The sequence below is a fragment of the Euprymna scolopes genome, chromosome 2 (genome assembly GCF_053919585.1).
Source record: "Euprymna scolopes isolate OS-2025 chromosome 2, ASM5391958v1, whole genome shotgun sequence".
NCBI classification, from domain to species: Eukaryota; Metazoa; Mollusca; class Cephalopoda; order Sepiida; family Sepiolidae; genus Euprymna; species Euprymna scolopes.
Genome location: NC_136483.1, coordinates 149,468,909 through 149,496,643, shown reverse-complemented (window position 1 = coordinate 149,496,643; position 27,735 = coordinate 149,468,909). Strand labels below are relative to the sequence as shown.

The window sequence follows — 27,735 nt, the reverse complement described above, 5'->3', positions numbered from 1 at the left end:
GATATGCCGTAAAACAAAAATAACCAAGCAACCTTTAATTTATGAAGCTTGATGTAATTACAGGAAACATAAGAAATAAATGACAAAAACCTATATTCTAAATTTCAAGATGTTGTCCATCTTACAATTTATTACATCACCCGTTTCGTAGCGCAAAATCATTAATTTAATTATCATATCAATCAATGAATATATTCAGGAGAAAAAGCACTTATCGATTCATTAAAAAAAAAAAAAATGCGTATGGACATGATTGCAAAATTCGAAAATTGGGAGAAAAATTGGAATTACCGTTGATTTTTTATTACGTTATATTTTGCAACTTCTCTCCCAATTTTTGGTATAACCATGAAACAATTTTACCGGTCCACAGTTATTATCTCTCTCCCCCTCTCTCTGTCTGTCAGTCTGTCTGTCTGTCTCTCTGTCTCTCTATCTCTCTCTTTATATATATATATATATATATATATATATATTGAATTGCGTGTATTTAGGTATCATTTTTAATTCAGGCAGACATTGTTAAAAATAATAGAAAGCTTCTCTTTAGTAATACCTATTTTTTTTATTTTAATTTTTCGTATTATCATTTTTGTGTATACATTGAACACATGGATGCATGGTTCAAGCATTTTTCTTCTCGAAGTGTCCGCGGGTTTTAACTTTTTTTCAATCGTCTTTGTTAGTCTCGGTAAAGAATTATGGGAAGATTTATTTAAATAGTAGTTAAGGTACGATATATATATCTACTAGCGGGGGTACCCGGCGTTGCCCGAGTGTTTGTTTCCGGGACGGGTGGGGGGGTTTAAAAATGTTATGGTAGGTAAGTAGGAAGGATCAAACTCGGAGTCATGAGTAAAACTAGGAAAATAAAGTGTGAAAAAAAACAAAAAAACAAAAAAAAACATCTGCAACGTTAACAGTTCGGCCACCAAGAAAAGTCCATTCCAGTTGTTAAGGAAAAAAACAAAACAAAAAAAACGACTACGGTAGGTCGGCGCGAACGTTAAAATATAATGTGAATTGTCCAGCACGCTAACCACTACGCCACAGAGCACTGCAGCTTAGTTTAGTGATTTTAAATAACTTCACATGAAAGAACTACGAAGCCAAACCGGTGTTCTCTTCTCAACTGTTCCTTGTGAACGATCCCCAAACGGTGTTAAGTGGTGGCAGGGGGAGGAGGAATTTATTAGAGAGAAAATATTTTACCACTTCCATTGATCCTAACCGATTTTGGCCGTGACTTCTCAGCAGAAAAAGTATAGAAATCTAATATTATCGAGGAATTTGAGAAATAATAAGCCTATAACACACCTCAGATATTGTTATGCCGTTTGTGCATATTATATTTGCACGAAATATCTTGATTTTTAATCCTATTAATGTCAAAATCAGACGGGAAAAATGAGTTCATTTTATTTATATAGATAGAAGAAGAATAGATAGATAGAAGAAGAATAGATAGAAGAGAAGATAGATAGAAGAAGAAGAAGAGAAGAAGAGAAGAGAAGATAATGTTAGCTGAACGTGTGTGTGTGTGTGTGTGTGTGTGTGTCTGGTCACGAATAGGCTCCTATATGGTTGACTATTTAAAAAAAAAACTCATTACATATAATGATAGAAGATGTATCGAGGATCAGAAATGGGTATGTTTGATCTGGCAGAACGGTGGTTCATTAAAATTGTGGGGTCTGCTTTCGCGCCTGGCCCCCAAAGTATGGAAATAAAAAATGAAAAAAAAAAACCGTTTACAAGGGTTTTTGATATAGATATACATAAGAATACTTTGATAAGTATGTTTCAACTTAAATAGGGATGGTATAATAAAATTGTGGGGTCTGCGTTCGCGCCTGTACTCCATGGAAATATGGCACAAACTTTAACAAAGACTTTTCATATCTATTTGCGTAAGTATACTTTGATAATTATATTTCAGTTTGAAGAAATATGGTATAATAAAATTATTGGGTGTTCGTTCGCGCCTGACCTCCATAGAATGGAAATATGTCACAAAGTTTAACAAAGTTTTTTTAAAAGGGGTGAAGGTCCACAATAACACGTTAACTTCAGTCTTAATTCACGTTAGCTTTTATTTATTATTTTGAGTTGAATCATATTGTGTCGAATAAATTCGCCTCATAAATTCACGTTCTTATTAACGTGAAAGCAAAAAAAAAAAAATCGTAACTTTAGACAATTCTCGACACAAATTTTGCATAACTCTGCTTTTTTCCTTCTCCTCTTGCACGTGGCACTCGAAAATAGATAAATAATAAAAAATAAGAACGTTATTTGTTATCGTGTCAAAAGAAGGAAAAAATCCTGCTCACGTGATTACGTGTCCTTTTAAAAACATTTACATGACCTTTTTATTTTTATTTATATATCTGTTTAAGCTTTTTTTGTCAGTGTACTAGAAGGAATTCAGTTGATTACAACCCTTTCTGCGTGTTCTTTACATTACAATAGTACAACCCTGAATCCGACGGCGCAATACTACACCGTTCAATACTATAAAACTGAAACGAAGCTGTTCTGCTTGAAAAGGGTGCCATTTTCTTCTTATTCATATTTATATCGATTCTTTGTTTTAAAAAACCAAAGTAATTACGTGTTTACTTTTTTAATATCCCATTTTGCTGTTTCGGATTATTTTACTAAAGTAAGTAAAGCTTCATTATTTTTCAAAACTGTTTTTGTTTCTTTGCTTTTCGATATTTCGTCGATATTATTTAGTAAGAATGTTTAGCAGAAAAGCCAGCAAACGACTACCCGAAAAAATAAATATACAAGAAATAAATGTTACCATAGTCAATAAAAGTTCAGTTCATGTTTTTTTTTGTTTTGAAATAGTTTTTTTAATGCTCTTTACTTGAAATAATATCAGCGAACCGAAATTAAAACGAAATTTGAGGCGATAACTACTTAAATGAATTTTTATATAAACTACACATGCCATAATCGAATATTCCTCAATCACAAAATAACGGAAAACATTAAAATATGTTTATAAATATTCCTTACGTTGACGGAACTTTCTTAAATTGTTAACACAGGATGCTCAGGTGGCTCTCCTTCAAATTGAAAACGAGGCTCTCTATTTCAAAGTCGCTGCCATTTGGATTTTTTTAAAAACCGGTTCGTGAATTAAAAAAAAACTTTTTTTTACAAACTACTTAAAAATACAAACCAATGAACTTTTCTGCCATAAAAGTTACTTTTATTGACTATGGTAACATTTATTTCTTGTATATTTATATTATTATATATATAACATTTTCTCTCTGTAAGGAAACATCATTTTGTTGGTCACTCTTGGCTACGAATGGAAACAAAGTTGATATAAAAATATATTTTTGCGAAAATTATCTTTACTTTCATCATATTTTGCTTAAGGTAAAATCTTTGAGTATCAAAACCTATCTCTTTACAACCCCCTCATAACCTATCATACTTTCATCAATCACAGTCCATTTTCTGTAGACTGTTTTTGAACCCAGTATAGAGAGAGAGAGAGAGAGAGAGAGAGAGAGAGAGAGAGAGAGAGAATAGTATATTCTATTTTGATGGACTTTATATCATACTAGCCTGGATGCCCGGCGTTGCCCGGATGTTTGGAGGTGTATGTTGAGCAAAAAAAAAAAAAAAAAAAAAAGGAAAAAGAAAAAAGGTAGTAGGCAAGTAGGCTCGAACCTGTACCGCGAAGGAGAAAAAACGTGAAAAAAAACGTGACGTCTTTATTTTTGCGTTCATCGCCAAACCGGAAGTGGCGATTGCTAGTCAATCGAAAAGAGGGATGACTTTCGAAAATATTGGCGAAAAAAGCGACCCTTCCCTGCAAAAAAAGTGCCTAGCTGAGGGGTTGAGGAATTAATATTTTTAGCCAATTGTTTGGTATTTGTCGTCCGAAAGGTCACGCTTCAAAACGATACCAATCCCGTGAAAATCCGTGGCATGTGTCGCAAGTTTTAGGCATACATACATACATACATACATAGATACATACATACATACATACATACATTTAAACAGACAGATGAGATGTATATTATGTATCAAAGTAACTAATAAAGACAATGGAAGTGGTCCCAAATGCCTGTGTTATGTTCTATGTGCTAAATATCTATTCTCCATCTCTAAGTAACCCACGTGGACAAAACTCTCTTAAAACTTTAAATTACTATATCCGATTTTAATGAAATTTAAATCGTACGCACAAGACACTAATTCAGAGCATTTTCCAATTTCATCTTCTTCCGACTACATAAGGGGGTGGAGCTAAACGGAGAAAGGAACAATAAAAACCAATAAAGTAATATCGTGTTATGAGCATTATGAAAAATGTACATAGTAGTGATCCTGGTTCAATCCCGAGCAGCGACAAGGTTTCCTGCTAGTTGCCATATATATATTTTTTTAAAAAAATCAACGCCTCCTTTTAATCTCGAAAAACAATGGATACCCGTTGTAAACAGTGATTGAGCGTGTAATTGGGAAGCAAGTGTTGCACAATCTCAATCGTACATCTAAATTGGCACTACTTGAGTTCATGGGCAAGAAGAAGTCCAGTACGACTTGAAAAAATGCTGAAGTAAGTGAAGAGCACACCTGGAATTCCCAACTGGTCAGCCATTTTAGTACCGAACAGGCGCATCGTTGCCCAACGCACTGATTACTCGTATAAAATTGAGTATTGAAAAAGGAGAAGTAGCGCTAGTATTTATATATTTCCGACAAAAAATTGTATGGCATAAGGTCGGAAGGTAGAAGAAAGAAAAAGTCAGTACTCCAGCGGAATAGTCAGTAGGATAAGTCAGTTGTTTGCATCTCTAGAGATGAGTTTATAAAGGACAACACAAGTTTGTTTATAGATGAATAACGAAGAATATATATGAATATATATATATATATATATATATATATTATATATATATATATATATATATATATATATATATATATATATATATATATATATATATATATATATATCTTGCTACAATGTTCAGACCGTTTCGATAATAAATCTCATCAGGCAAGAAAATTAAAAAATTAAAAAGGTACAAGACCATTTTTAATTTTAAGAGGAGAGCAAATATACTTTGCAATGAACATTAAGAGCATTAACCTTGCTTCACGCCAGGCGGAATATTCTGTCTAGCTTAATTGCCATATATATTTTATAACTTACTATATATATATATATATATATATATATATATATATATATATATATATATATATATATATGGTTGAGCGTGTAATTGGGAAGCAAGTGCACACACACAAACACACACACACATATATATTATATATATTATATATATAGTCATTCGCATACAGTACTGTTTCGCTGTTTCACAGCTCCTCAATGCGGCTAGACAAGCAACTACCTCAAGACGGGATCGAAACACGATCGCCCAAACGACAGCTGGAGCTTCTAACCGTTGCGCTATACGACTGCTGCTATGCGGACAGTGAATTAACAATGTTTTGACATTGTCCAACATACCTATATATATATATATATATATATATATATATATATGTGTGTGTGTGTGTGTGTGTGTGTGTTTGTGTGTGTGTGTGTGTGTGTGTTCGCTCGCGCGTGTGTGTCTGTGTTAAGAATATCATAGCAATATCAGTACTATCGGTTTCAAATCCAAACAAAAGACACATATAGTTAATCGCTTATTATATAAACAAAGGCTGAAGAAAGTCCAACATGAACTACAAACTATAGTTCCTCTTTGTTTCCATTTGAAACTGATGAAACCGATATTTTGGCATCATCTGTAACACATATATAAACTAGAAAGGAAGCCCGATGTTGCCCAGAATTGGATGAGGATCAATGAATGTTGTTCCAGACTTCCAGTACTTTTATTGTCGACGAAATCGATGAAATCGTCCATTTTTAAATCAAATCAATTTATTGCCTGTTCTAGTTGGAGACCCATCGCGGTACACTAGGAGGAAGTTTCACATGACTTCCCTCAGAGTGTTAATCCACAATACATTGTAGTCTACATGGCACTGTAGATAATCTACAGTTGCTTTTATAAATTCATTTTTATTTAATGGCTTTAATTAAAGTTCAAAACGCAAAAGTCAAGTATCCAGGTTCAAGTTAGGACATTGTGAAGGCTGCCGCAAAGAAAGTGGGTTCCCTGTATCGAGATAAAAAACTACTTACACTTGAAAGTATCCTGTATCTCAACAAGGCCATCATTTTCCCTATACATGGAGTATTGTTGCCACATCTGGGCTGTTGCGTCTACCACTAGCCTATCCCTCTTGGAGAGGACCCAGAAAAGAGTTTTTAATCTAATAGGTTCCACTTATTCAACTAAGCTCCAACTCCTGTCCCATCGCCGCAATGTTACATCTCTCTGTCCGTTTTAAAAATATTTTAATGATGAACTCGTTGCACTTGTGTCTCCTCGACGTACATATTTCCGACAAATCTGCTTAGCAATAAAATCTCACCCCTTCACTGTTGAGGTCCCTAAGCTTTCTACTCTAATAGTTTCTTCCCTCGGCCAGCTAAACTTTGGAATTCCCTTCCTGCTACCTGATTCCCTCACTACACTGATATGCAGGAATTTAAATGTAATGTAAATCAACATCTTAATCTTTCCTAGGCATGGCCGCTTACATCGAAGTTGCGATATGCCTTGTTAGGCATGAACGCGAGTAAAAAAAATGTACTCTAAACAGAAACATTCATTTCGAACGTGTCCCTGACTTGCCAAAAAACTACTATTGTATGTGTAGTGATACAACTTCTCAAATGAACTAGTGATGTTAGTCTGTATAAGGGTGTTAACTTTGGTTAAAATCGAACTCGTCCTTCTTTAATCGAACTTTTTCAATTATCGATTTTCGATACCTATTGGAAACATTCCGACACAAAACCTATTTAAAAACACCCCAGATACGTAAAATACATTTATGTGAAGTTAAAAAAAAAAAAATCTGCCCAGCCGTTTCTGAGTCCATAAGGAATGAACACACACAGACACACACACGAAGTGCCTTTTATATATAAGAAGCCATAGAGATATTATGCATTTATTTTTGGATTTTTTCTTAATAATTGAATACTCAGCTGGGGGTTTCTCCGACTAAATTTAAAGAAAAATCTAAAAGGTATTCATGTGTTAAAGAAGATCACAGCAACATCGGTACCGTCGGTTTTGAATACAAACAAAAAGGTCTATAGTTAATCGACTATTTTTAGGCTCTCATCCGCTTCTGTTTATATCTGCGAGAAAAGAAAAAAAAATCGGAAATATACAGAGAGAGAGAGAGAGAGAGAGAGAGAGAGAGAGAGAGAGAGAGAGAGAGAGAGACAGACAGACAGACAGACAGACAGACAGAGAGAGAGAATGAGAGAGACAGAAAGAGAGACAGAGAGACAGTATGAGAGAGACGGAGGGGAGAGACTGAGGGAGAGAGAGAGAGAGACTTGTAGTAAAGTAATATAACAGATAATGTTCAAGGCGGAAGAGAGAGAGATAAAATTGTGTGTGTGTGTGCATGAAAGACACGGAGGGAGGGACGGGGAAGAGGGAGAGAGAACACAAAATGAGCTCAGTAGGTTAGCAGACTGAAATCTATATTTGAAGAGTAAAATTCAAGCAGACGCTTTGTGCTTCCATGCAGACTATTAGCTACGCCAAGCAAACCATAAAAAGGAAGAAAGACGGCATTAAAAAAAAAAGTGTGAAAAAGAAAGAAAATAGAAAAAAAAATAACGTCGATCACGTGCATGGAGTAAAAAACAAGACAAAAAAAAAAAAAAAAAACTGGGAACAAAGTCAGGTTGCCCTGACATTTTCCAGAAAAAGAAGGTGGAATGAGCGCGCTTAGGCAATTATAACACCATTTAAAGAACGTTTAGACAGGCGGCTCTTTCTTTTATGCCACGGGGGAGTGCTTGTTAAATATACGTACACTCGCAAGATGAAATGCTTGTTATATATATATATATACACACACACACACACACACACACACACACACACACACACACACACACACACACACACACACACACACAGAAATATGTATACGTTCTGTTTGACATAAAACCATTAAGCCGGAACTAATCTGCAGTATTAATTTATATTACGATAATGCGTAATATTCTATTCGTTTCATAAAATACTTGTATTACATAATCTCCCCAAAATATAGCAATAGTTTAGTTTTAATGTTTCTGAACATTTGAGATAAGGATTGAGCCTTTGTATTACTCAGACTACCGTTCTCATCTTGAGTGTTATTTCCACAACTTTTCAGCCGATGTAAACTCCGATCTTTTTCATACGTATCGTGTCGCACTCGAAAATCTTTCGGTCGAACTCGGGAATCTGAATAGAATTTCGAACATAACCCTTTATTTAATCCATGAGGGCAGTATGCACCCGTTCCGTCAGCCATATCCGGGTAGTGTTGTGTTCTTGGTTCCGGAAAATGCCGGGAAGCGATCGTGAGCGATTGTCGGTGTTTGGTTTGTAGAAATATTTCGATAACAAAAAGGAATGTTTGAATAACAGAAAGAATGTTATCGAAGCAGATTAGTTATTTAAAGATAAAATATGTTAAAATATGTACCAGGAATGTTAACTTGATGACAAGAAATGTTGGTGTTATTAACTAACATAAAGAAAAATTACGTGATAAAAGCAAAAAAACCTTGACATTTCAAAAGCATGTGGACCTGATCTCATCCCAGCTGTGCTATTAAAAAAGCACTCAGCCGAAGTAGCTCCAGTTCTCTCCAAACTCTACAACAAATGCCTTAATGAATCATGCTTTCCGGGCTGTTGGAAAACTGCTTCTGTGTTACCAGTATTCAAGAATTCTGGCGAAAGAACTGACCCATCAAATTATCGCCCCATTAGCCTCCTTCCACTTTTCGCCAAAATATTTGAGACCATAATTAACCATGCTCTAGTCCGGCACCTTACAGATGTTAAACTTCTGACTGACCAACAATATGGATTTAGACAAGCCCGTTCCACAGCAGACATCCTCACTGGAATCTCTGAACGTATATACCATTCACTGGACAAAGCGGGGGAGGGCAGAGCGGTAGCTCTAGATATATCTAAGACTTTTTAAAGGGTATGGCAAACCCGACAGGCAGCTAAATCCCACCCCCACACAGTAGAGGTCATTAGATGTAAAAGATCTTTCTACTCCAGTAGTTTCTTCCCCAGAACCGCTAGACTCTGGAATTCCATTCCAGGTCCCTGCTTCCCTAACTGTACTGACATGCAGAAGTTCAAGTGTAACGTGAACGACATCTTGCTGCCCAAATCCCAACATAGTGCCCCAGTAGTTGCTGCACCTGATAGTAGCCCCCTACACCAAAGTGGCAATGTGCCTTGTTTGGGGTGAAAATGTAAAAAAAAAAAAAGAAAAACAAGGTTGATTGTTCTTTCTATGACGTACATTGATTATTGGTCACGTGGTCAGAGAGAAGAAAAGATAGTATAAAGACACAAGGAGTCAAGCGTAGTATCTGTTCTGATACTACACTTCACCTTTTCTGTTCTCGGTCAATGGAGAAGAAATCTTTCTGAATGAGGCAATTTTTATTCTTGTTCCTATCCAGAATGCTCATTTTGGGAGAGCTGGATTTTCCCCACATTAAAAACCGACCTTGTGTCTAACTCTGCCCCCTTGAGGAGGCAAGTAAATAGGCCACACGTAGAGTTTAGTTTGGTATTCAACGCATTAGTAACCAGACAGGGGTCTTGTGTTCCATGATTTGGACTTGACACACGTTGAATACAAACGGGCGAATAATAGCAAAATGTAGACTTATCCGAGGTGTCCTTAACTCCGATGGAGGGACCCAACATGGAAATAAATGATTATATCCAAATACAATTCATCTCTTGGCGTTTCCCTTTTCGAAAGAAAGGTATCTTTAGCTGCAGGAATCACAAAAATAACTTTGAAAAGATATGTGTCTTTTGTTGGTGTCCACACCGACAATATTATCCGTCGCTTTCGTAATAACTCTCTGCATAAGCTGTCATTGCTATACACAGTGTTATAAAAATATCTACACACATGAGCACTAAAGACGATCAAGACGCACATTCAAAAACTAGAGTATCACAAAATGTTAAAACACATATATGTACAGTTTAAGAGACAACCGTTAAATAGACCTTGTTTATATACACTATGGAACAGTAGAAGTGTCAAGCAATTCGTAATTGTATTCTTAATATCGTCATCACCGAGGATTGAACGTACAACCTCTAGAAGTATATCAGTTGGAACTGAAATTTCAAGCTCACAATTTATCCATTACACCACGTAACAGATTCGCGAGCTTGATGAGACACCATTCGGTGAGACATTCGGCATAATCACGTTGACACACCGGTTCTTGTCGATCATGGAAGTTGAACAACAATGAGCCTGGCTTGTACCAGATGGGCGACCATTTAGAAATATTAGGCGCTGTATGTGTCGCACTGGGTGTGGAAATTTCCTGGTTAGTATCTGAGGCGCGTGAAAAAACACTGGGAGAGATGTCTTCGTTAAGAAACGCATCTAGGAAAACTCCGATGTAAAACTTGTCAATGGCAATCAATTACAAAGATTGAGATTAGCAGTTGTGTGGATGTTTCTACACAAAGTCTTCACCACGATATGTAGATTTCGGATAATTAGTTGTTGTGTGGACCTCATACGGGAGAGTTCATTTTATATATATATATATATATATATATATATATATATAATTATTTACTATAATAATTAAATACCTGCTGACACTAGTGTTTCATCCTTTCGGAAATCATTAGTGCAGAGTAGGGCAGGTCGATTTACAACTTTTTTCAGAAAATCAACATGGCACTGGTGATGACAGTTGGGATTTGATGTGATAAGAACAGATACCAAAAATTAGATTCCTATCTTGAACAGAAAATTGAGCATTTAATTTTAAAAATCGTGTAGAAAAATGCTGAGAAATCCTTCATTTTCATAGCATTTTACACAATACTGACTTTGAAATTACACTATTTTTATAACATATTCAATTGATATATTTATATGAAATACATTGAAAGAAAAATAAATACATGAATTATGATTTTAATTATGAATCACAACTAGCAAAATATCTCAACTCAATTTAATTAAACAAAAATCGTAAAAAAGCTAATTAGCAACTAAGTCTTTCAAATTTCACAATCTAAAAAGGTATGTGGAGATGTATTACACAATATTGTAATTCTGTAACTTGATACAAGTTACAGAACCATGTATTTTGATTTTTTTTTTATTAAACACAATAATATAAACTGTTATAATAGCACTAAATTGTTCTGTATAATTTCTTTTCAAGAAAAATGAATGTCTAATTTTCTGGCTCGATGACTTTATAATAATGTATCTGTGTCTTGCTTCCTGCTCATATACAACTTTTTTTAGAAAAATCAATCAAATTTGACAAGTGTTTGGCTGCAAAATTGATAGCAGTAATGTTTATCAGTCATTATTTTTGGAGTTGTTCACTATTTCTGAAAAAAAAAAAACAACACAAAAACAATTATTTGAAAACACTTATTTTTTTATATTTTTGTGATAAAATATGAATAAAACTGACTATTGTTTGGTTAAATGGAGAAAACTAATAAAATTTATTGGAAGTTTATCATCGACATTATGATATTTTCCGGAAGTAGTGAAAAAGCACTATATTTGGAACTGTTTAAAACAGTAATTTGCATTTCAGTTAACTGTTTTGTTCTCTGAATCATATTAAAATATACTGTTCGTTAAAAATATTATTGTCGGTTTTGATCTCAAACCAACTAACTGCATACACTTGGATGATAAATATGACCAGAATGCTTAATTTATCATATGTTTGAGGATAGACACCTCTGGTCCATAAACACATTAACCTTGTGGCTTATGTTAGCCATCTTGCTTAATTCAAGGGTCCAATTTTCTAAGCTGCATATCTTAGTTTAACTTCTCGAGAAATGCCAACAGCATACTCTCAAAAAGTAGACTCTGGTCTTCACACTTAAATTATTTGCTTCTTCTGCTTCAGATAAGGATGGCCGGGAGGGACACTATTTTTTTTAGAATTCTACTGGAGGCGAATCTTGATAATTATTGATGCAAAGTTTCCGAAAGGATCAGTAAATGTTGTTCGGCTTTTTCTGGTTCCATCAATTAATTTAAAAATTGCTCTAAATGGCAGTTCTAGTGGAACCTAAAATTTGCATATTTATTAATAGAGCCAGATTACATTAATACCAATATATTATTTTATTTTCCACAAAAAAGGAACATAATTGCAGGTGAATCTATAGAATTAATTTTACCTCCTTGTTAGCAGGACAAGTGCAGACAATGTGCCTTTTTGACAACTTCCTGTCTTGCACTTTACTACAAATTCATCATAACTCAAGTTAGGAAGTTTACAGTTACAAGAAAATATATCAAACAATCTGTCTTGCAGTTCCTTCATTTTTTTCATTTTGGTTGCTGCAAGAGATTTCCTGTCAATCTGTTTGGCCCTCTTATAGCAAAATATATTGACCTTCTGTCCTATATAACGTTCCCCAACAAGGGAAATTGTGGATTAACTACTTGCCAAATGCTAATTAATTCCTCAGCAATTAACATAGAAACCCCACTATCTTTTAAGTGAGGATGACTGTTTTCGAGGAAATAACTAAACTGGATGACTTGCCGTGAAGTTGGAGGTGCTGTTTCATTAAGGAAGGTCAATTTTGGAACCCCGATGAGGCAATGGTGATGATAGTTGGGGTTTGACATAGAAAAGACCTACACGAAATAGCAAATTTTGTGAACCATGAGTTAAAACTGAACGTTGCACTTTTACTGACATTCTAATCTGAAAAGTAAAATAAATAAATGAACTGAAGGAAACCATTTTAGGCTATCTTCCAGTTTCATATGCAGAAAAAGTGCTAGTTATAAGAAATAATGAAAAACTTTGTAGAGTTGCATTAGATGTATTGAAGAAAGAGGAAAAAACCAAATCAGAGGCATAGTAGTGTTTAGTTTAGACGTTTTTAGCAGACTTTAGCTCCTCCTTCGATAACATGAATTTACTCATAAAGAGATTCATTCTTGCTGGAGCTGTGCCATTTTAAACGAGTGTTCAGAGTTTGAAAAACCAGTGCTTGTACATCTGTTTCCATGCTATTTTTAATAGTATTTTCAAGTTAAATTTAATTTTTATGAAATTTTTCTTTATTAAATTTTTAGGTGAAAGTACAGAATAGTTACAACACAAACTTCCTATCTTCCCCATGTTAAGAATGACTTTCTAAATAATAAAGTTATTTTATCACAATAACATAGATGAACAAATAAGGAAAACTTTTAAAGTAGTTTCCTTATTTACTCGTATTAATCTTTATGTGTTATCTGATTTTAAAACTATAATTTTAGAAGAAAAATACTGCTTAAAAATAATTACTCCCTGAAAATAAAAGAAATACAAATTTGACACTAATTTTTTGCAAAGTATATTTTTATTAAGTAGAAAAACTTGACAATTTACGTGGTTATGTTTCGTAAAGAATGTGTAGAATAAAATTGTATGAACTATTTTTTTTTTAATATAAAACTGGAGTATTACCATATTTTAATAAAAATTTCAAATTGAATTTGATGTGAAATATTAGGTTGGTAAAAAATAGTTTTAGCCCATTGTTCGTTTGAACGTCAAAAATGCCATTATTTTTCACCAAACTAATAGAAAAACAAATGAATAAAGAAAAAACAAATATGTTTAAATTCACTGCAGATACTTGAAATATAATAGCTCCACATGCCTCACAGAAGTGACTTAGTCCTCAATACATTGTAGTTCACATTGCACTGTAGAGAAGGTACCGTTGATTTTGTACAATTATTATTTATTATATATAACGGCTTAAATTAAAGTTTAAAGTGCTCTAAAAAGAAACACTCATTTCGAACGCGCCCATGTCATATTAAAGAACCTACTGTTGATTTCATATGCCGAGCCTTTCGGCTTGTGTGGGATTAAAACTTATTAAATGCACTTGTGATGTTAGGTTGTGTAAGGTGTTAATTTCGATTATTGATTATCGATACTTATCGAAGGCATTCCGATAAAAAAAAACATAAGAACACTGCTCGGCACACAAAGTACCTTCGTTTGAATAAAAATTGGCCTGCCCGTTTTCGAGTCCATAAGGAACTCTTTCTCCCTCCCTCTCTCTCTCACACATACGCAAACACACACTCACAAAGTTCGTTAATATAATAGTAGAGATTATGTAAGTCGATAAAATAAACGACTATATAATGCGATAACAGATTACTTGGATACGTCCGTATAACGTCATAAAAGTATATGTAAACGGGTGCGTATGCATTTATTGAACCGTGCTATCTTTAAAATAATATTTTCAAGTTAAATTAAAGTTTTACGATATTTTTTTTATTAAATTATTAAGTAAAAAAGTATAGAAGACTTACAAAACACCCTCCTCCCACCATGTTAAGAGTGGCTTTCTAAATAACAACGTAATTATTTCAGTACGGTTCAATAAGTGCATAAGTACCTATAAACGTAATACAGTACTGTCCAAAGATAAATTCTTTTCTTTTTTTTTTCTTTTAGTTATTTCAGCAGTTACACGATGGATGTAATTGCAGCCACCGGTTTTGGCATAGAAGTTGATTCACAGAAGAATCCCAACCACCCTTTTGCAGTTCACGCTAAAAGACTTTTTAAAGGTGGCGTTTTGCAGTATCTAATCGGCATTACATGTTAGTATTTTCTTTCTTCTTTGTTTATTTCTTTCTTTCTTTTTTAACAACTTTTAAGCCATCCCGTCGCTAAATTGCGACTACACATATGGACAAGTATCTAGGTCTCGATTCATAAATCAGATAGTGACTGTTGCAACAGAAATTTGTCGAGAAATCTTGAAACAAAACTACTGAAAATATACAGTTTAATGGGACAAACTTAACCGATAAACACCCAATAAGTCTCAAACCTAACAAAGCAGTTTTTATGTAAGTTTCTACTTTATTCACTCACATAATCCCCTTCTAGCAATTTCATGTTTTTGTTGCAGAACAGCTTTGCTTTGGTCTCAAAATAAGCCCAGCTCCCAATATCACTTGGATATCAATCATTGAAGTCGTCGCCTTTTCCTAGAACATTTTGAGATCTGTATACAACCAGTAGTCGCTGGAGGTCAGGCTTGGAGAAGAGTAGATGCGGAAGCAATACGAAGTGCAGTTCATGTAGGTTTGCCAGCGCTGCGATCGACTTATAACATGGCGTTTTGTCTTAATAATTTGTGGTCGTTTTATTTTTAGATTTATTCACGCACTAATAATGCTATATATTATTCGCTGTTGATGGTTCTTACTTTCTGAAGGTAATCGATTGAACACAATGTCTTCTGAATCCCCAAGCACCTAATGTAGTATTTGGAATCTCAGCTTAAATGCTATATAGGTAGTTTTTAGAAATAGAAGTTATATAAGTATTTTGGGTCTCCCATCAGTAATTTAGCAGGGTCAGAAAAGGTTAGATTTGACACCCATCAAATTCAGTCACCTTTAATGACCTAGGTTAGATGCACCGGAAATTATGGGTGACGTGCACCGGAAATTAGGGGTAACGGAGATTGCGGTCGTAGGCTTCCGGTTGACGGACACATGGGCTGAGAGTTGGTTTTGGACTGCAGATGATGCAGACGGAAAATATTGGGTCTCCGATAACCATGGATTCCAGATATAGACGTGCCTTTTAATAAAAGAATTGAAGCTTCAAATCCATCTTGTGTTATCAGTGCGTCTGTCTGCAGCAGTGACCACTCCCCATGAGATGGCAGACCAGCGTCCAAGAAGATATCCGCTGGACAAGGCAAGCAGGTATGTACGATTATGTTATTCCACGTACACGTCGAGACCTTCCAAGGCAAGAAGCGGGGTAAGAATAAGAGCATACACACACCCATATAAGTAAGAACGTTGATAAGAACATGGACACTTAAAAGTACCCGTAAAAGAAACAGTAAAAAGAAAACGATAAGAAAAGTAAACAATTAAATAATAGTAATAAATAAATAAACAGGACAGAACGTTTTACGGTAACAATAAGTCAAACCTTACCTGCTGATGTTTGTGTCTTTGGTCGTTTTCAACGGTTTTTACTGTATACTTAGCTGACTGCCGATTTGATTCCAGAGAAAAGTGGTGAATCCACATTTCATACATTGTCACGTATTGCCGCCAAAACACATTTTTTTGTTGCGTTGAAACAGTTGCAAACAATGTTCTGAACCGATCATGAGAAAACACGACACCTACTTTTGTAACATAACGCGGATGCGCGTATGTAAATGCATGCGAAGTGACGTCACGGGTGGGGAAAAAGGACTATAAAAAAAGAGAAAGAGAACGATCACGAGAGAAATGAGATAACATTCGAGATCTTGTGAAAGGCGAGATAACGTTTGAGACGTCGTGAGAGACATGAAAAACGTTCTAGATCACGTGGGTGACATGACAGCTGTAGCACTTAGGAAATAAATATTGTTGCAAATTAAATCTAGCGAGTTGGAGTTATTTCCTATTCTTCGCCTTAGTCTCCTAAATGATTGGTTAATTAGTTTAGGAATGAATCATGCAGGTGCAAATATATAAACAGATAAATAAGCATACGAAACATTTTATAGAGACTAGCAGAGCTACCTGTCATTACCCGTGGAAAAAGTGTAACCTATTTATATTAAAACTTCGATCTCTTTACCTCTCTGTACTGCTCTCTTTGCCTCTCCGTCATTTCCCTCATTTCAGTCAACCCGTCCCTCTCGCCGGATATACACATTAGCAACTCTCGTTTGTACAGGTTCATGGAGTCGGCATAAGGAAAATAACTCATTGATAAAAAATCAGAGTTACTTCTCTTTATTGTATTAAATTAGCTGAAAAACCGACCTACCATGACAAAATCTGTGCTAATTTGGGGCCAAAGAATGATTTAAAAAATTTGTTTAAACATTATTTATCTAGAGCAACGCCGAGCAAGAATATACTAACATTGTGGGTGTTGTTTGTAGTTTTCTTTTTTAACTTTTAGTGTTACATGATAAGGGCTGTCCCCTTTTCATGTATATATAAAAATGGAGAATTTAGTTTAAAATGAAAATGAAATAGCAATAGACAAATTCGAACCTCGTAATTTGGTTTAGAAATAGATTACGTGTGAGAATTTAAAAATGTAAAACAAACATTTGTTTAGAATATAGATGAATATTTCAAGGAAAGAATGTTAACTATCAAGTTTGTTATGAAATTTTAAATTGAAAGAATGCAGCTTATAAGATAATGTTTTTAACATATTGAATATAGGTTAAAATTCCTTTTGTAGAAATAGGAAAAGTTTTGGACACGTATGTCCATAACACGTGAAAGAAGGCACATGTTTTAACATGTGTATGACGTCACGGAAAATAGAAAGTTCTAGGAATAGAGAAAAACTTTAGAGTAAGTCAGTCAGTGAGAAAACTCAGAGAGATTCAGTCGTTTAGGAGCGAGACGTCACTTCAAGAAAAAAATGTGAAACTTTGAATTCTTGATGATGGAATCACAGCCGTGTGACGAAATAAACCATCAAGTGTTTTTTGTAAAGCTCGTCTTGTGTTTATGATTCTTACAAAAAGGTAAAGTGGAATTGTATTATATATTTGTGTTATATGTATTTACATACACATCTCAACATCATCATGTCCGAACTGTCTGAACACTATCCCTTCACTCCAAGAGTTTCTTCTTCTTCTACACAACAAGGAATGAACATTTTAATATATCAGAATCTCTTATAACAGGAACAATCTCTAAAAGTCTCTTACAATAAAATGAACTTCTCTCTCTCTCTGAGTCTTTCAACATCCCTCACTGTAATAAGACTCTTGCTCTCTCTCTCTAAGACTCTCTTTTAATAAAACCCCAATATGCAACATTAGATGAAAACACACATATCAATATACCCTGACAACTGCCTTTTATATAATAGACTAGCATGGATACTCGGCGTTGCCCGAGTGGACATGAAGTTCGCTTTGGACAGAGCTGCTATATTAAGGATATTGAGCAACCTCCAGAAAAGAAGCAAAGAAGTAGATGACAACTTCCCCACCAGATATTTCGGCAGCACGTGAGGTGGAATCCCCCCCCCTAAAAAATGAATCAAGCGCAAAAAAAAAGTCGCAGTAGGCAGGATCGAACTGGTAACGCGAAAAAGGAAAAGAAGGTGAAAAAAAGCTAACGCGTTAGCTGTCTCGCCACGGCGACTTATGACGTCACGGGCCTTTGAAAGAAGGTTTTATAAACGTACATTGAGATCGGTAGGTGTATGACTCGCAAAATATGTCGACACAAAAACTAACCTCTCCTTACAAAAAACGGCCCAGTTGACCAGTATAGAATTAATCTGTTTGGACAATTTTTTTATATATTTTTCATCCAAGAGATCGATCTTTCTAACGATACTGATTTCGTCACGAATCGATGCGTCTGTCAAAAGTTTTTGGCAGACATATAAACACACACAGACACACACATAAGCGCACAAATAAACCAACATACATGTTCTCTTTTATATAATAGATATATAAAAGGCGATATGTATGTCTCCATATTTTCAAACTCTATCTTTTCTGAAACTAAAAGTCGAAGAGCGGCGATAGAGACCGCAAAGGATTGGGGTTTTTATGGACCGTTCTTTTATGGGTCTTTAAGCTAGTTAAAATACATTTTAAGAGATCAAAATGGATCAATATTGGAAAAATCGGCATACATTCATCTTAGTTTATTTTTAATTGTTAATTTTTACTGAGTTCAAATGCGTGTCACGTTGGTGCAGTGGTAACGTCACCAGCTTTGAATGCTAGAGTTCTGCTTTCGGTTTAGATTCTAGCCGATGCCACCCAAATATTTAGTTTTTTACTTTTGAAATCACGACTATAATAATATATACGAAATATGGATAAATTAAAATATCATATTTAAGCGTATTTTACGATCGGGCAAAGCTGCCCCCCACTAGTGTATTCAAGATTAAGATTTTATTTTTTTTCCTAAATAATCTCCGATAAAGATGATATACACGTAAATAGATAAACGAGATTTTAAAATAGAACTTTTAAATGTTTTATTAAAGAAAAAAACCCCCCAAAAAACAAAAACCATAGTGATATTGTACTGCTCTAATGCTCATACATTTCTCTTTCTATTATTTTGATTTGCTAATAGTTGTTTTCCCGTTTCTTTGGTCGTGGGTGAAAGCGTATATCATTGTCACTGGCGCCCGGAAACATCGAGACTTCTTCGCCAAAATCTGCGCAGATACTATCGTCTATCGTAGACAGAATCCTGATATTGTGGTAAGTTCACTTCGTCATATTTACCAATAAAAAAAATGATTTAAGAAAAAAACAACATTTATTCACTGTAAACCAGTGGCGGCTCGTGCATGGAACTGTGGGACTGCAGCACCCCCAAGTTATTTCTACACAATATTAATGATAAAATTAAAAATAATACGTTTGTTTATTATTATTATTATTATTATTATTATTATTATTATTATTATTATTATTTTATTTTTTCTATGTGTACATTATAAAATCATTAACTTTAATGTCGGTATCTCCAAATTCATATAATAACAAAAATAAAACTTGCTTGGAGCTGTTAAATTCACAGTTACACTTTCTTAATGAAATTCTCTTGTACGCATGCGCGGATTAGACGCTTTAGGCAGCCGATGAAAGCTGCTTGAAGAACTGTCGCTTGGCGCAGTTCCGTGTCGTGAAATTCGTTGTTTGCTTAGAGTGTGCGCCTGTATAAATATGATAACATTGTTATTGAAAAAAAAAAAAAGGAGGTTTACTTATATTTTTTAAAATTATTATTAAAATCTGCACATAACGTGTTCTTGTACATAAAATATTGTGCTATTTTTTTTTTAAATACGCACACTTTAAGCGTTGGGATTTAAGTCGGTAGCAGACGGAAATATATAATATGCAGAAACTGTTTATTTTTATTTATTAAAAGTATTCGGGAATTTAGCAGTGAAGCTAACACGCGGCCAAGAGTAAAAACCAAATATACAATAAATAAATTTTACCATAAAAATAAAGTTACTTTTCCATCCACCTGCCTTTTTGTTTGTTTCTTTAAAGTAGTTTTAAATGCTATTTATTTTGCAACAACTTAACTTTACAAAAACAACTATTTACATTTTTTCCTAGAAGCAAAAAAGCGAAGAAACAGTTTATGTTGAAAATATATTTTAGTTAGAGATCTTTTTAGCGTGTATGTTTTAGATATTAAAAAATTAGCATTTATTTGCCTCCGACAAGAACAATGTTAGAAGTTTTACACTTTGAAAAATGGATTTTTTACACAAGATTTTTTTAATTAAAATGTGTTTGTAAGTAAAAAAAAAAAAACACAGTTTTTTTTTTAATAATTATGCATTTTTAAACTTTACATTGAATTTGTTAGTAGATGAGTCAGATAATACGCATTAAAAAAAGTAATTAGAAATCCTTCTGGACTGAGACAATTTAAATTTTTTTTTTTTGTTGGGGAAGAAAGCTACATTAAAATTCAATGTTTTATAATGCTTATATATGACATCCTATTTTCTTATAATAACTCTCCACTTTATGTCGATCTTTACCGGCATGGGAAGGTCAGTAAATAGCCAAATTTGTTCTTTTTATATAAAAAGCAAGTTGTTAAAAGATTTGTAAATAAAATTTTGTATCTTTAAATATTTTTGTTTGTTTGCTCACTATATAAAAATGTAAACTTTTTTATTTTGCATTTTATTTACAAATACGTTTTGTTATAAATACATCTTTAAAAATAAATTTTGTAAATAAAACTGTTATTAAATAAAACGCTATTTTCAAATAGTAAACTCCTAAATTAACACTCGTAGGGAGGCAGATAAATTTCAAAGTTTTTCTTTTTTGTTTTTATAAAAAATAAGTTATTTTTAAAAATGTTTTTCGTTTGTTTGCAAAAAAAACAAAAAACCCCGCAAACTTTTATTTAATCTGAAAAGGAATAAATATATAATTTTTATTCTGTAAAGTGTACATAATTTAAAAAAATCTTTTTAATAAAAAAGTTTTTGCGTATTATCCATTTCTGATTGATTATTTGTCTTTGTTATATATTTTAATATTTATTTGAATGTTTGTTTATTATTTGATTAAATATTTATTTATATATTCGAATTCCTTTACACGATATTAAAAAAATACGTAAAATTTTTGAAGCAGCACCCCCACTAATCTAAGGCACGAGCCGCCACTGCTGTAAACAAGGCGTATTACCACTGAGACTTAAGGGGTCTATTGTGATTTAGGATATAATTTATAGGAGACATCTTAAGTGGGGATTTGTGCGACAAGATGCTTGTCCACATTTAAATTTCTTCATGTGAATACAATCGGGGTAACAGACTCGGGAGAGAATTCAGATGACAAGCGGTCCGAGGATAGAGTAAGAAGTTTTCCGGTATTTCGGTACCTCTACTATTGTAGGCTTTGGATTTTGTTGCTCGTCGAGTTTGTCGGGTGGATTTACGTTGATTCCATTATATACGTTACTGTACGTTGGATCACAACCACTACTTTGTTCTCATTCGAAGATTCACAAGTTGTGATGGAACTCAAACTCAGAAGTAAAGTACATTTTAGTGTGTCTTTCGTGTTATCAATGCATACTAGCAAATGCACACATATATTTTATGGAAATCGCTCTAGACAATGCGTGAAGCCACTTCATGTAAATAGTTAACAAGAACGAAGGATGATTACCACAAAGACAAGATATGCCTATCGACCTTAGTCACGAAAAGACCAAGGTTATCATGAGGAGAAAAGCAGTCAGCAGAAAGAGAATTCCACAAGCCTGCAGTTCTCGTAAAGAAATATAATAGGGGTCTGTATTACAATGAGGTATCAAAACAACGAATTGAAGAAGACTAGTAGACCAGTGAATTAAACGAGCTCGAACAAATAAAGCAGGGAATAGATAAGACAATTCTGAAGAACACATACCATAATAGTATTTATAGAAAACACTGAGACTAGTAATATTACTTCTTTGAGAAAGACATCGTAGAGGAGGAGGAGGAGAAGAAGAAGAAGAAGAAGAAGAAGAAGAAGAAATCAAAACTACCGATATGCCTCTTCCAAAACCGAAATCTAAGAAGACTGAATACGTAACTACTAATAAAGATTAGCACGAGAGCATCCAGGCAGATGGTCAGTATATTCCCAGTGCGAATGGTTTCAAATATCTCTGTTCGACTATTATTAGTGACTATATATAACATAGTACGGACGACTATATGTAAATGCCTGTGAAATGACGTCACCTGTAAAGAAAAAAATACTATAAAAAGGAAAAAGAGAATGATCGAAAGACTTGGACAACAGAACGAAATAACGTTCGAAATCTCGTGAGAAGCGTAAATACCGCTCGGGATAAGTTCGAGATCACGTGGATGACGCCACGGCCGTAACAATGAGGAAATAAATGTCGTTGTTACAAAGAAAAAAATAAGCTGAAGTTCTTTACTATTCTTTGTCCACTTTGCGACTAAGGCACATAACGTGTATTGGTTCACAGACAACGTTACATATAATATCCTAAGCGAAATTACCGCTCAGAGCTTGACAGCGTTCAAAATAGACTTCGTAGATTACTGCCCTTTACTCTTCCCTGCAACCTTTCCCACAAAAGAGTCATTGCGAGCCTGTCTTTGTTTTATCGTTATTTCCATGGCAAGTGCTCGTCTGAGCTGCAATCTCTGGTCCCCTCTCGCCAATCTGTCACAAAACACCTGTGTAGTTGAAACCACTGTCAATAATCTTCCCCACTCTTTATCTGTGTCTAAACCAAAATGTAGATTCCATGAACAACGCTTCTTTCTTAGAACTGCACGCCTGTGGAGCTCTTTTCCATTTGTCTGCTTCCCAGCTGACTACAACTTGGTTGTCTTCAAGTCCAACATAAACAAATTCTTGATGAGCCACCCCCTTAAGTAATTCAATTTACCAAATTTCCATTACTAACGATTACTACAATATTATCACATTGACTACCATACACTCTGTAACTCCTATCCTCGAGTGGCCTCTGGGCCCTTATAATTAGATACTCCTATGTAAAAAAAAATGCTTCTACTGGAGTTTTCTTAGATCAATGGACCAGTGATAAACTAAAGCTCTCTCAAAATCCATGAGACTAATGAAGCCCAAGGCTTTGTATGGCTTCGATTGCTGACTATCAACGAAGGAAGCAGAAAGAAGACTATTGACTATGGAGACAAAAATGTTGCGTTGAACGTCTGTCACGTTTACGTTTTTTTTTTTTAAGAATTTTCATTGGTCTTTAACGCTTAAGTACGAAATAGCATTTACAGCGTTAAGCGCGTACACTGAATGGAAGCCTCTTTAGAATTTATTATTTTGTAAATTATAAATTTTATGAACTTTTTAAAAATTTATATTACTCATCTTGAGTGTTATTTGTGCAACGTTTCGGTTGGTTTGGCCTTCGACCGTATCAGGTATGTTGATTGCTCTCTTGAAAAATAAAGGAGAAAAGTTACTGCCAGTAATTTTTCTCCTGTCTTTTCCAAGACAACAAGACGGTCGAAGGCCAAACCGACCGAAACGTTGAAAATAATATATACCATCAGCGCTCATCTAAAGATTCATAACTGTTTTTTGTAAATTTGATGTCCACCTTTTTTTTTATCTTGGAGTAAAAAAGGTATAGAAACTTAAAATGTGAAACGTTCGTTTAAGAATAATGGCTGACTAGTTAATTCCAGTAATCATCATTGCTGAGTTGTTTTCTTGCGATATATTCATCTAATGCTAACCTTGTATAAGATCGAGTTAATATTTAGTTTGGTACTTGTACAGTTTAATCAAGACATTAAAAAAATGAAAATGTCGAAAAAAAAAAAGAAGAAGCTATATTGTACGTATCTATTTTGGACTGAATTTATCTGAAAAAAATTCACTCAATTTGATCGAATAGTTTTTTTTTTTTTTTTTTTTTTTTTTACAGCGGAAAAATACGTTTTTATGACGGAGCGCTGAAGGTAGCTATGTTTGGACTTTTAGAAAACGCCACAGGGACATAACTTAGTCTAAGGCGCCGGCACCCCCTCCCCATCTTAAATACTAGATTTTTTTTAATTGAAAATCGAAACATAGCTACCTTTTCATCGGTATCATAACAATTTTTTTTTCGCAAACAAAAAACAAAAACAACAAAAAAAAAAAAATACTTGATCAAATTAAGTGAATATTTTTTCGGAGAACTTCATTCCATGACAGATACGTACAATATAACTGTTTTCGATATTTTCATTTTTTAATGTCTTGATTAAACTGTACAAAACCCCTTGATTTAAATTAAATTCTTTTTTAAAAAATTTGTTTGCAGCCGACCAAAGATATCTTGCAGACAATGCTTGAGGCACAGAAGAATTGTGAGACCACCAACAAAGAGAAAAGTAGGGACTCTCTTTTTTGTCAATTCCAATATATTCCGAAATAATATAAACCATCATTTTTTTTTTTTTTGGTTTTACAGCATTTTAAGCTTTCTACACAAGAACATTTAAATAGTTCAATTAGTAAAACTTCAGACTGAAGATCTCACGATTTTGGTTTCGATTGCTGATCCTAAATTTATCATTCATTATTAGCGCAATATTCTGAATTTCTAAAGTAGTTAAGCTCTCTGGTATTTCGAAATGAGACAAATTTCAGAGTTTATTTATTAAATTAAAAGAAATTGTGACTGAAGAAAATTTCGACTGACTAACGGACAGACAGTCCTCATCTCCCCCTCTCTATATTTTTTTCATAGTTATAAATAGTGTAAGCAGCATAAAAACGATATTGCTGTTTTTAAATTGTTTTAATCAATTTTGATATTTCGAGCGTCCTTTTCTCTTTGTCAAAAATGTAGCAAAATGTGTAAAACGTTCTTTTTCTTTTTTTTTTCTTTTTTACTCATTGCACTATATTTGTTGACAATATTGTTTTCCTGCTTCTTACATCACATATAACCCTAAAAATATTTCTTTAGAAGCGTACGTGGACTCCTTTTAAGTTTCCTTATATATATATATATATATATATATATATATATATATATATGAGTTTTCTAATAGATATGTGTGTACGTATGCACATATATATCTATACGTATATGCATTTTAGCACACCATTTTATTTATATTATTCTTTGTAAAATGTACACGTTATGTGGCACAGCTTAGGTATGTGTTCGTACAAGTCAGAGATACGTCCTTGACAAACAGTACGACATTGGCTTTGTCACTCTCGGGCTGATGCAGGGTTCTGTTCAGTTCTAAGAAGTCCATCATCGCACGCTTCACCTTCTCTCTAAGAAGATGTTAAGGCATTGCTAATCGCTTGAAGCGCTACTAACGTGAATGCCGATGCACGTTTTTAGGCTAGAGTGCACTTAGCTTGATGCGTTGGCTTCTCAAAACCACACCTAACTTTGCATCTATAATATAATTATATAAAATATGGCATAATCACGTTGACACACTAGTTCCTGTTAGATCACCGAAGTTAAGCAGCGTTGAGCCTGGTCAGTACGGATGGATAACCATTTGGGAACGTCGATACGTCCCTGCAAGAACTGCAAAAACTTGACGCCGCCATCTTCTCTGAAGAGGATACAAGCAACTGCTTGTGAATTTGATAATCTTATGAAACTTTCTCCTTGGAAGGAAGTTGGTTTAATCCGTCTAATTTAACTGCTGCTTCGGTACGGTAAATAAATATATGTTTTATTTACGAATTCTGCAAAAAGTTAAAATAATATCTTACGATATAACCCAGTTTTGTTTTTTTCTGTCCATGGTGAATATTTTCAATCCTCATAGCATACACCGTTCAATTTTAGAGCCGTAAAGATTATACATCATTTTGCTATATCAAAGGGCTCAGCGTAGCGTTGATTTCTATTGTACATTTGATTGGTTAGTTGGTTGATTTTGTTTTACGGCATATCAACCCTTTTCAGGTTATTTAATGCCGAATCCAAAGATTTTGAAGAAAAAAATTTAATAGAATATATTCGTTGTTTTCAAGTCGGTTTCTATTTAACCCATAGTTGGGACCCTAACAGATACTACCACTCTGGGTCAGAGTGGACCTGGGGGCAATGGCAAGTAAAGGTTGGCTCCTCACTACATAAAGCCCGCAAGCTGGGGCCTCACCACTGGATATAGTTTAAGGTCATATCTAGGACCGATTGTACATTTGAGTAGGTTTATCAGTGTTTATAATCTACGCTGACTCTTTTAATATTCTTATCTCTCATTCAATAATCATTTATCCAAGCACATAACAGATAAATAGATTGACAAAAAATAAGTCATTTGCAAAAATCAAAACACTCACCACATAAATAGTATTAATCGCACGTTTACTTAACTGTAACGAGATGCACTCGAATTAGTTATTATAAGAAAAGTGATATTTAAATTATCTTCATTGTAATAATTTTAGTTACCGGTATAATTATTTTCCGCAAATATCCACAGATTTATCTGCCGTATTGAAAACCAATATAAAGTAAATTCTATCATTTAATATCTATATACAGGGTAGAACGATAAAGTTATCGCCCTAAAGAAAGCAACACTAAAGCTTCATTTTAAAACTTTTATTGAAAAAATCAATTTAAATAACCTGATTATGTAGTAGAGCTGTAGAGTAATCTCCGCCTCGATACGGGTCCGGAGTTGGGAGCATTCCTTTTCCACAAGCGCTGGCGGGAGCTCGGCGAATACTCGGCAAATACTCTGTGATGGCAGCGACCTGGCTGGCTTTGATGTCATGGGAGGTCATGTTGGTGATGTTTTCGACGTATGACAAAACAAAGTAGTCCAGCGGGTTTAGTTCGGTGGAGGAGAGGGACAGGGAGAGAAGGTTACAAAGTCGTAGCACTCCTTCTAAAGCCAACATTAGTTTTTTTTTGTACTTATGGGTCGGCGTTGAGTCCTGATGCCACTCCCAAGGTTTGCCAGCGGCCACCTGATTTTACCAGGGGATCACCACACTCTTCAGCATATCCGGGTACACTTTAGCGTTAATTTTCTGAGCCGACTTCGAAGTCGTGAGGTGGCATGATGTGGCCCTCACTTGAAACCACACCAAAAACCATAACTGTGGCCAGAAACTTTGTTTTCATCACCTTGGCTACGTCCCTGCTATTCGTATCAATCCAGCGATGCATTTTGATGGTGCTGGCAACCGTCCTGTTGTCATAACTTGGATCGTTGGAGAGCATAAATTGTACAGTGGCGCATCTCCGATCTCGCTCATTTAACGTTGTCTCACTTTAAAACATGATAGGAGGCTCCTATCGCTCTTCGTTTTAGTACACAGCTGTTCAACTTAGTAGGTGGTATGCAACAAAAAAGGAAAATCGGTTTTCATCAAACGGAAATGAAATCATGCCGTCTTTTTAGTGTGACAATTTTATCGTTCCATCCTGCATACTTTTAAGTTGATCGGATTCTACAGATAATAACGACATAGCAATCCATCTGACAAA

At 34.4% G+C, this 27,735-nt stretch overlaps 1 protein-coding gene across 3 annotated transcripts in view; it reads left to right on the top strand.

Annotated features, from left to right (window-relative positions):
- LOC145297559 (cytochrome P450 3A24-like) overlaps positions 1–27,735 on the top strand; it is a 192,551-nt gene that overhangs the window by 90,375 nt on the left and 74,441 nt on the right. For all 3 annotated transcript variants that reach the window (XM_080143568.1, XM_080143576.1, XM_080143585.1), the window contains 3 exons: positions 14,681–14,829; positions 19,336–19,466; positions 24,574–24,643. In XM_080143568.1, the coding sequence (XP_079999694.1) occupies positions 14,681–14,829; positions 19,336–19,466; positions 24,574–24,643 (350 nt within the window). The remainder of the gene's footprint in view (positions 1–14,680; positions 14,830–19,335; positions 19,467–24,573; positions 24,644–27,735) is intronic.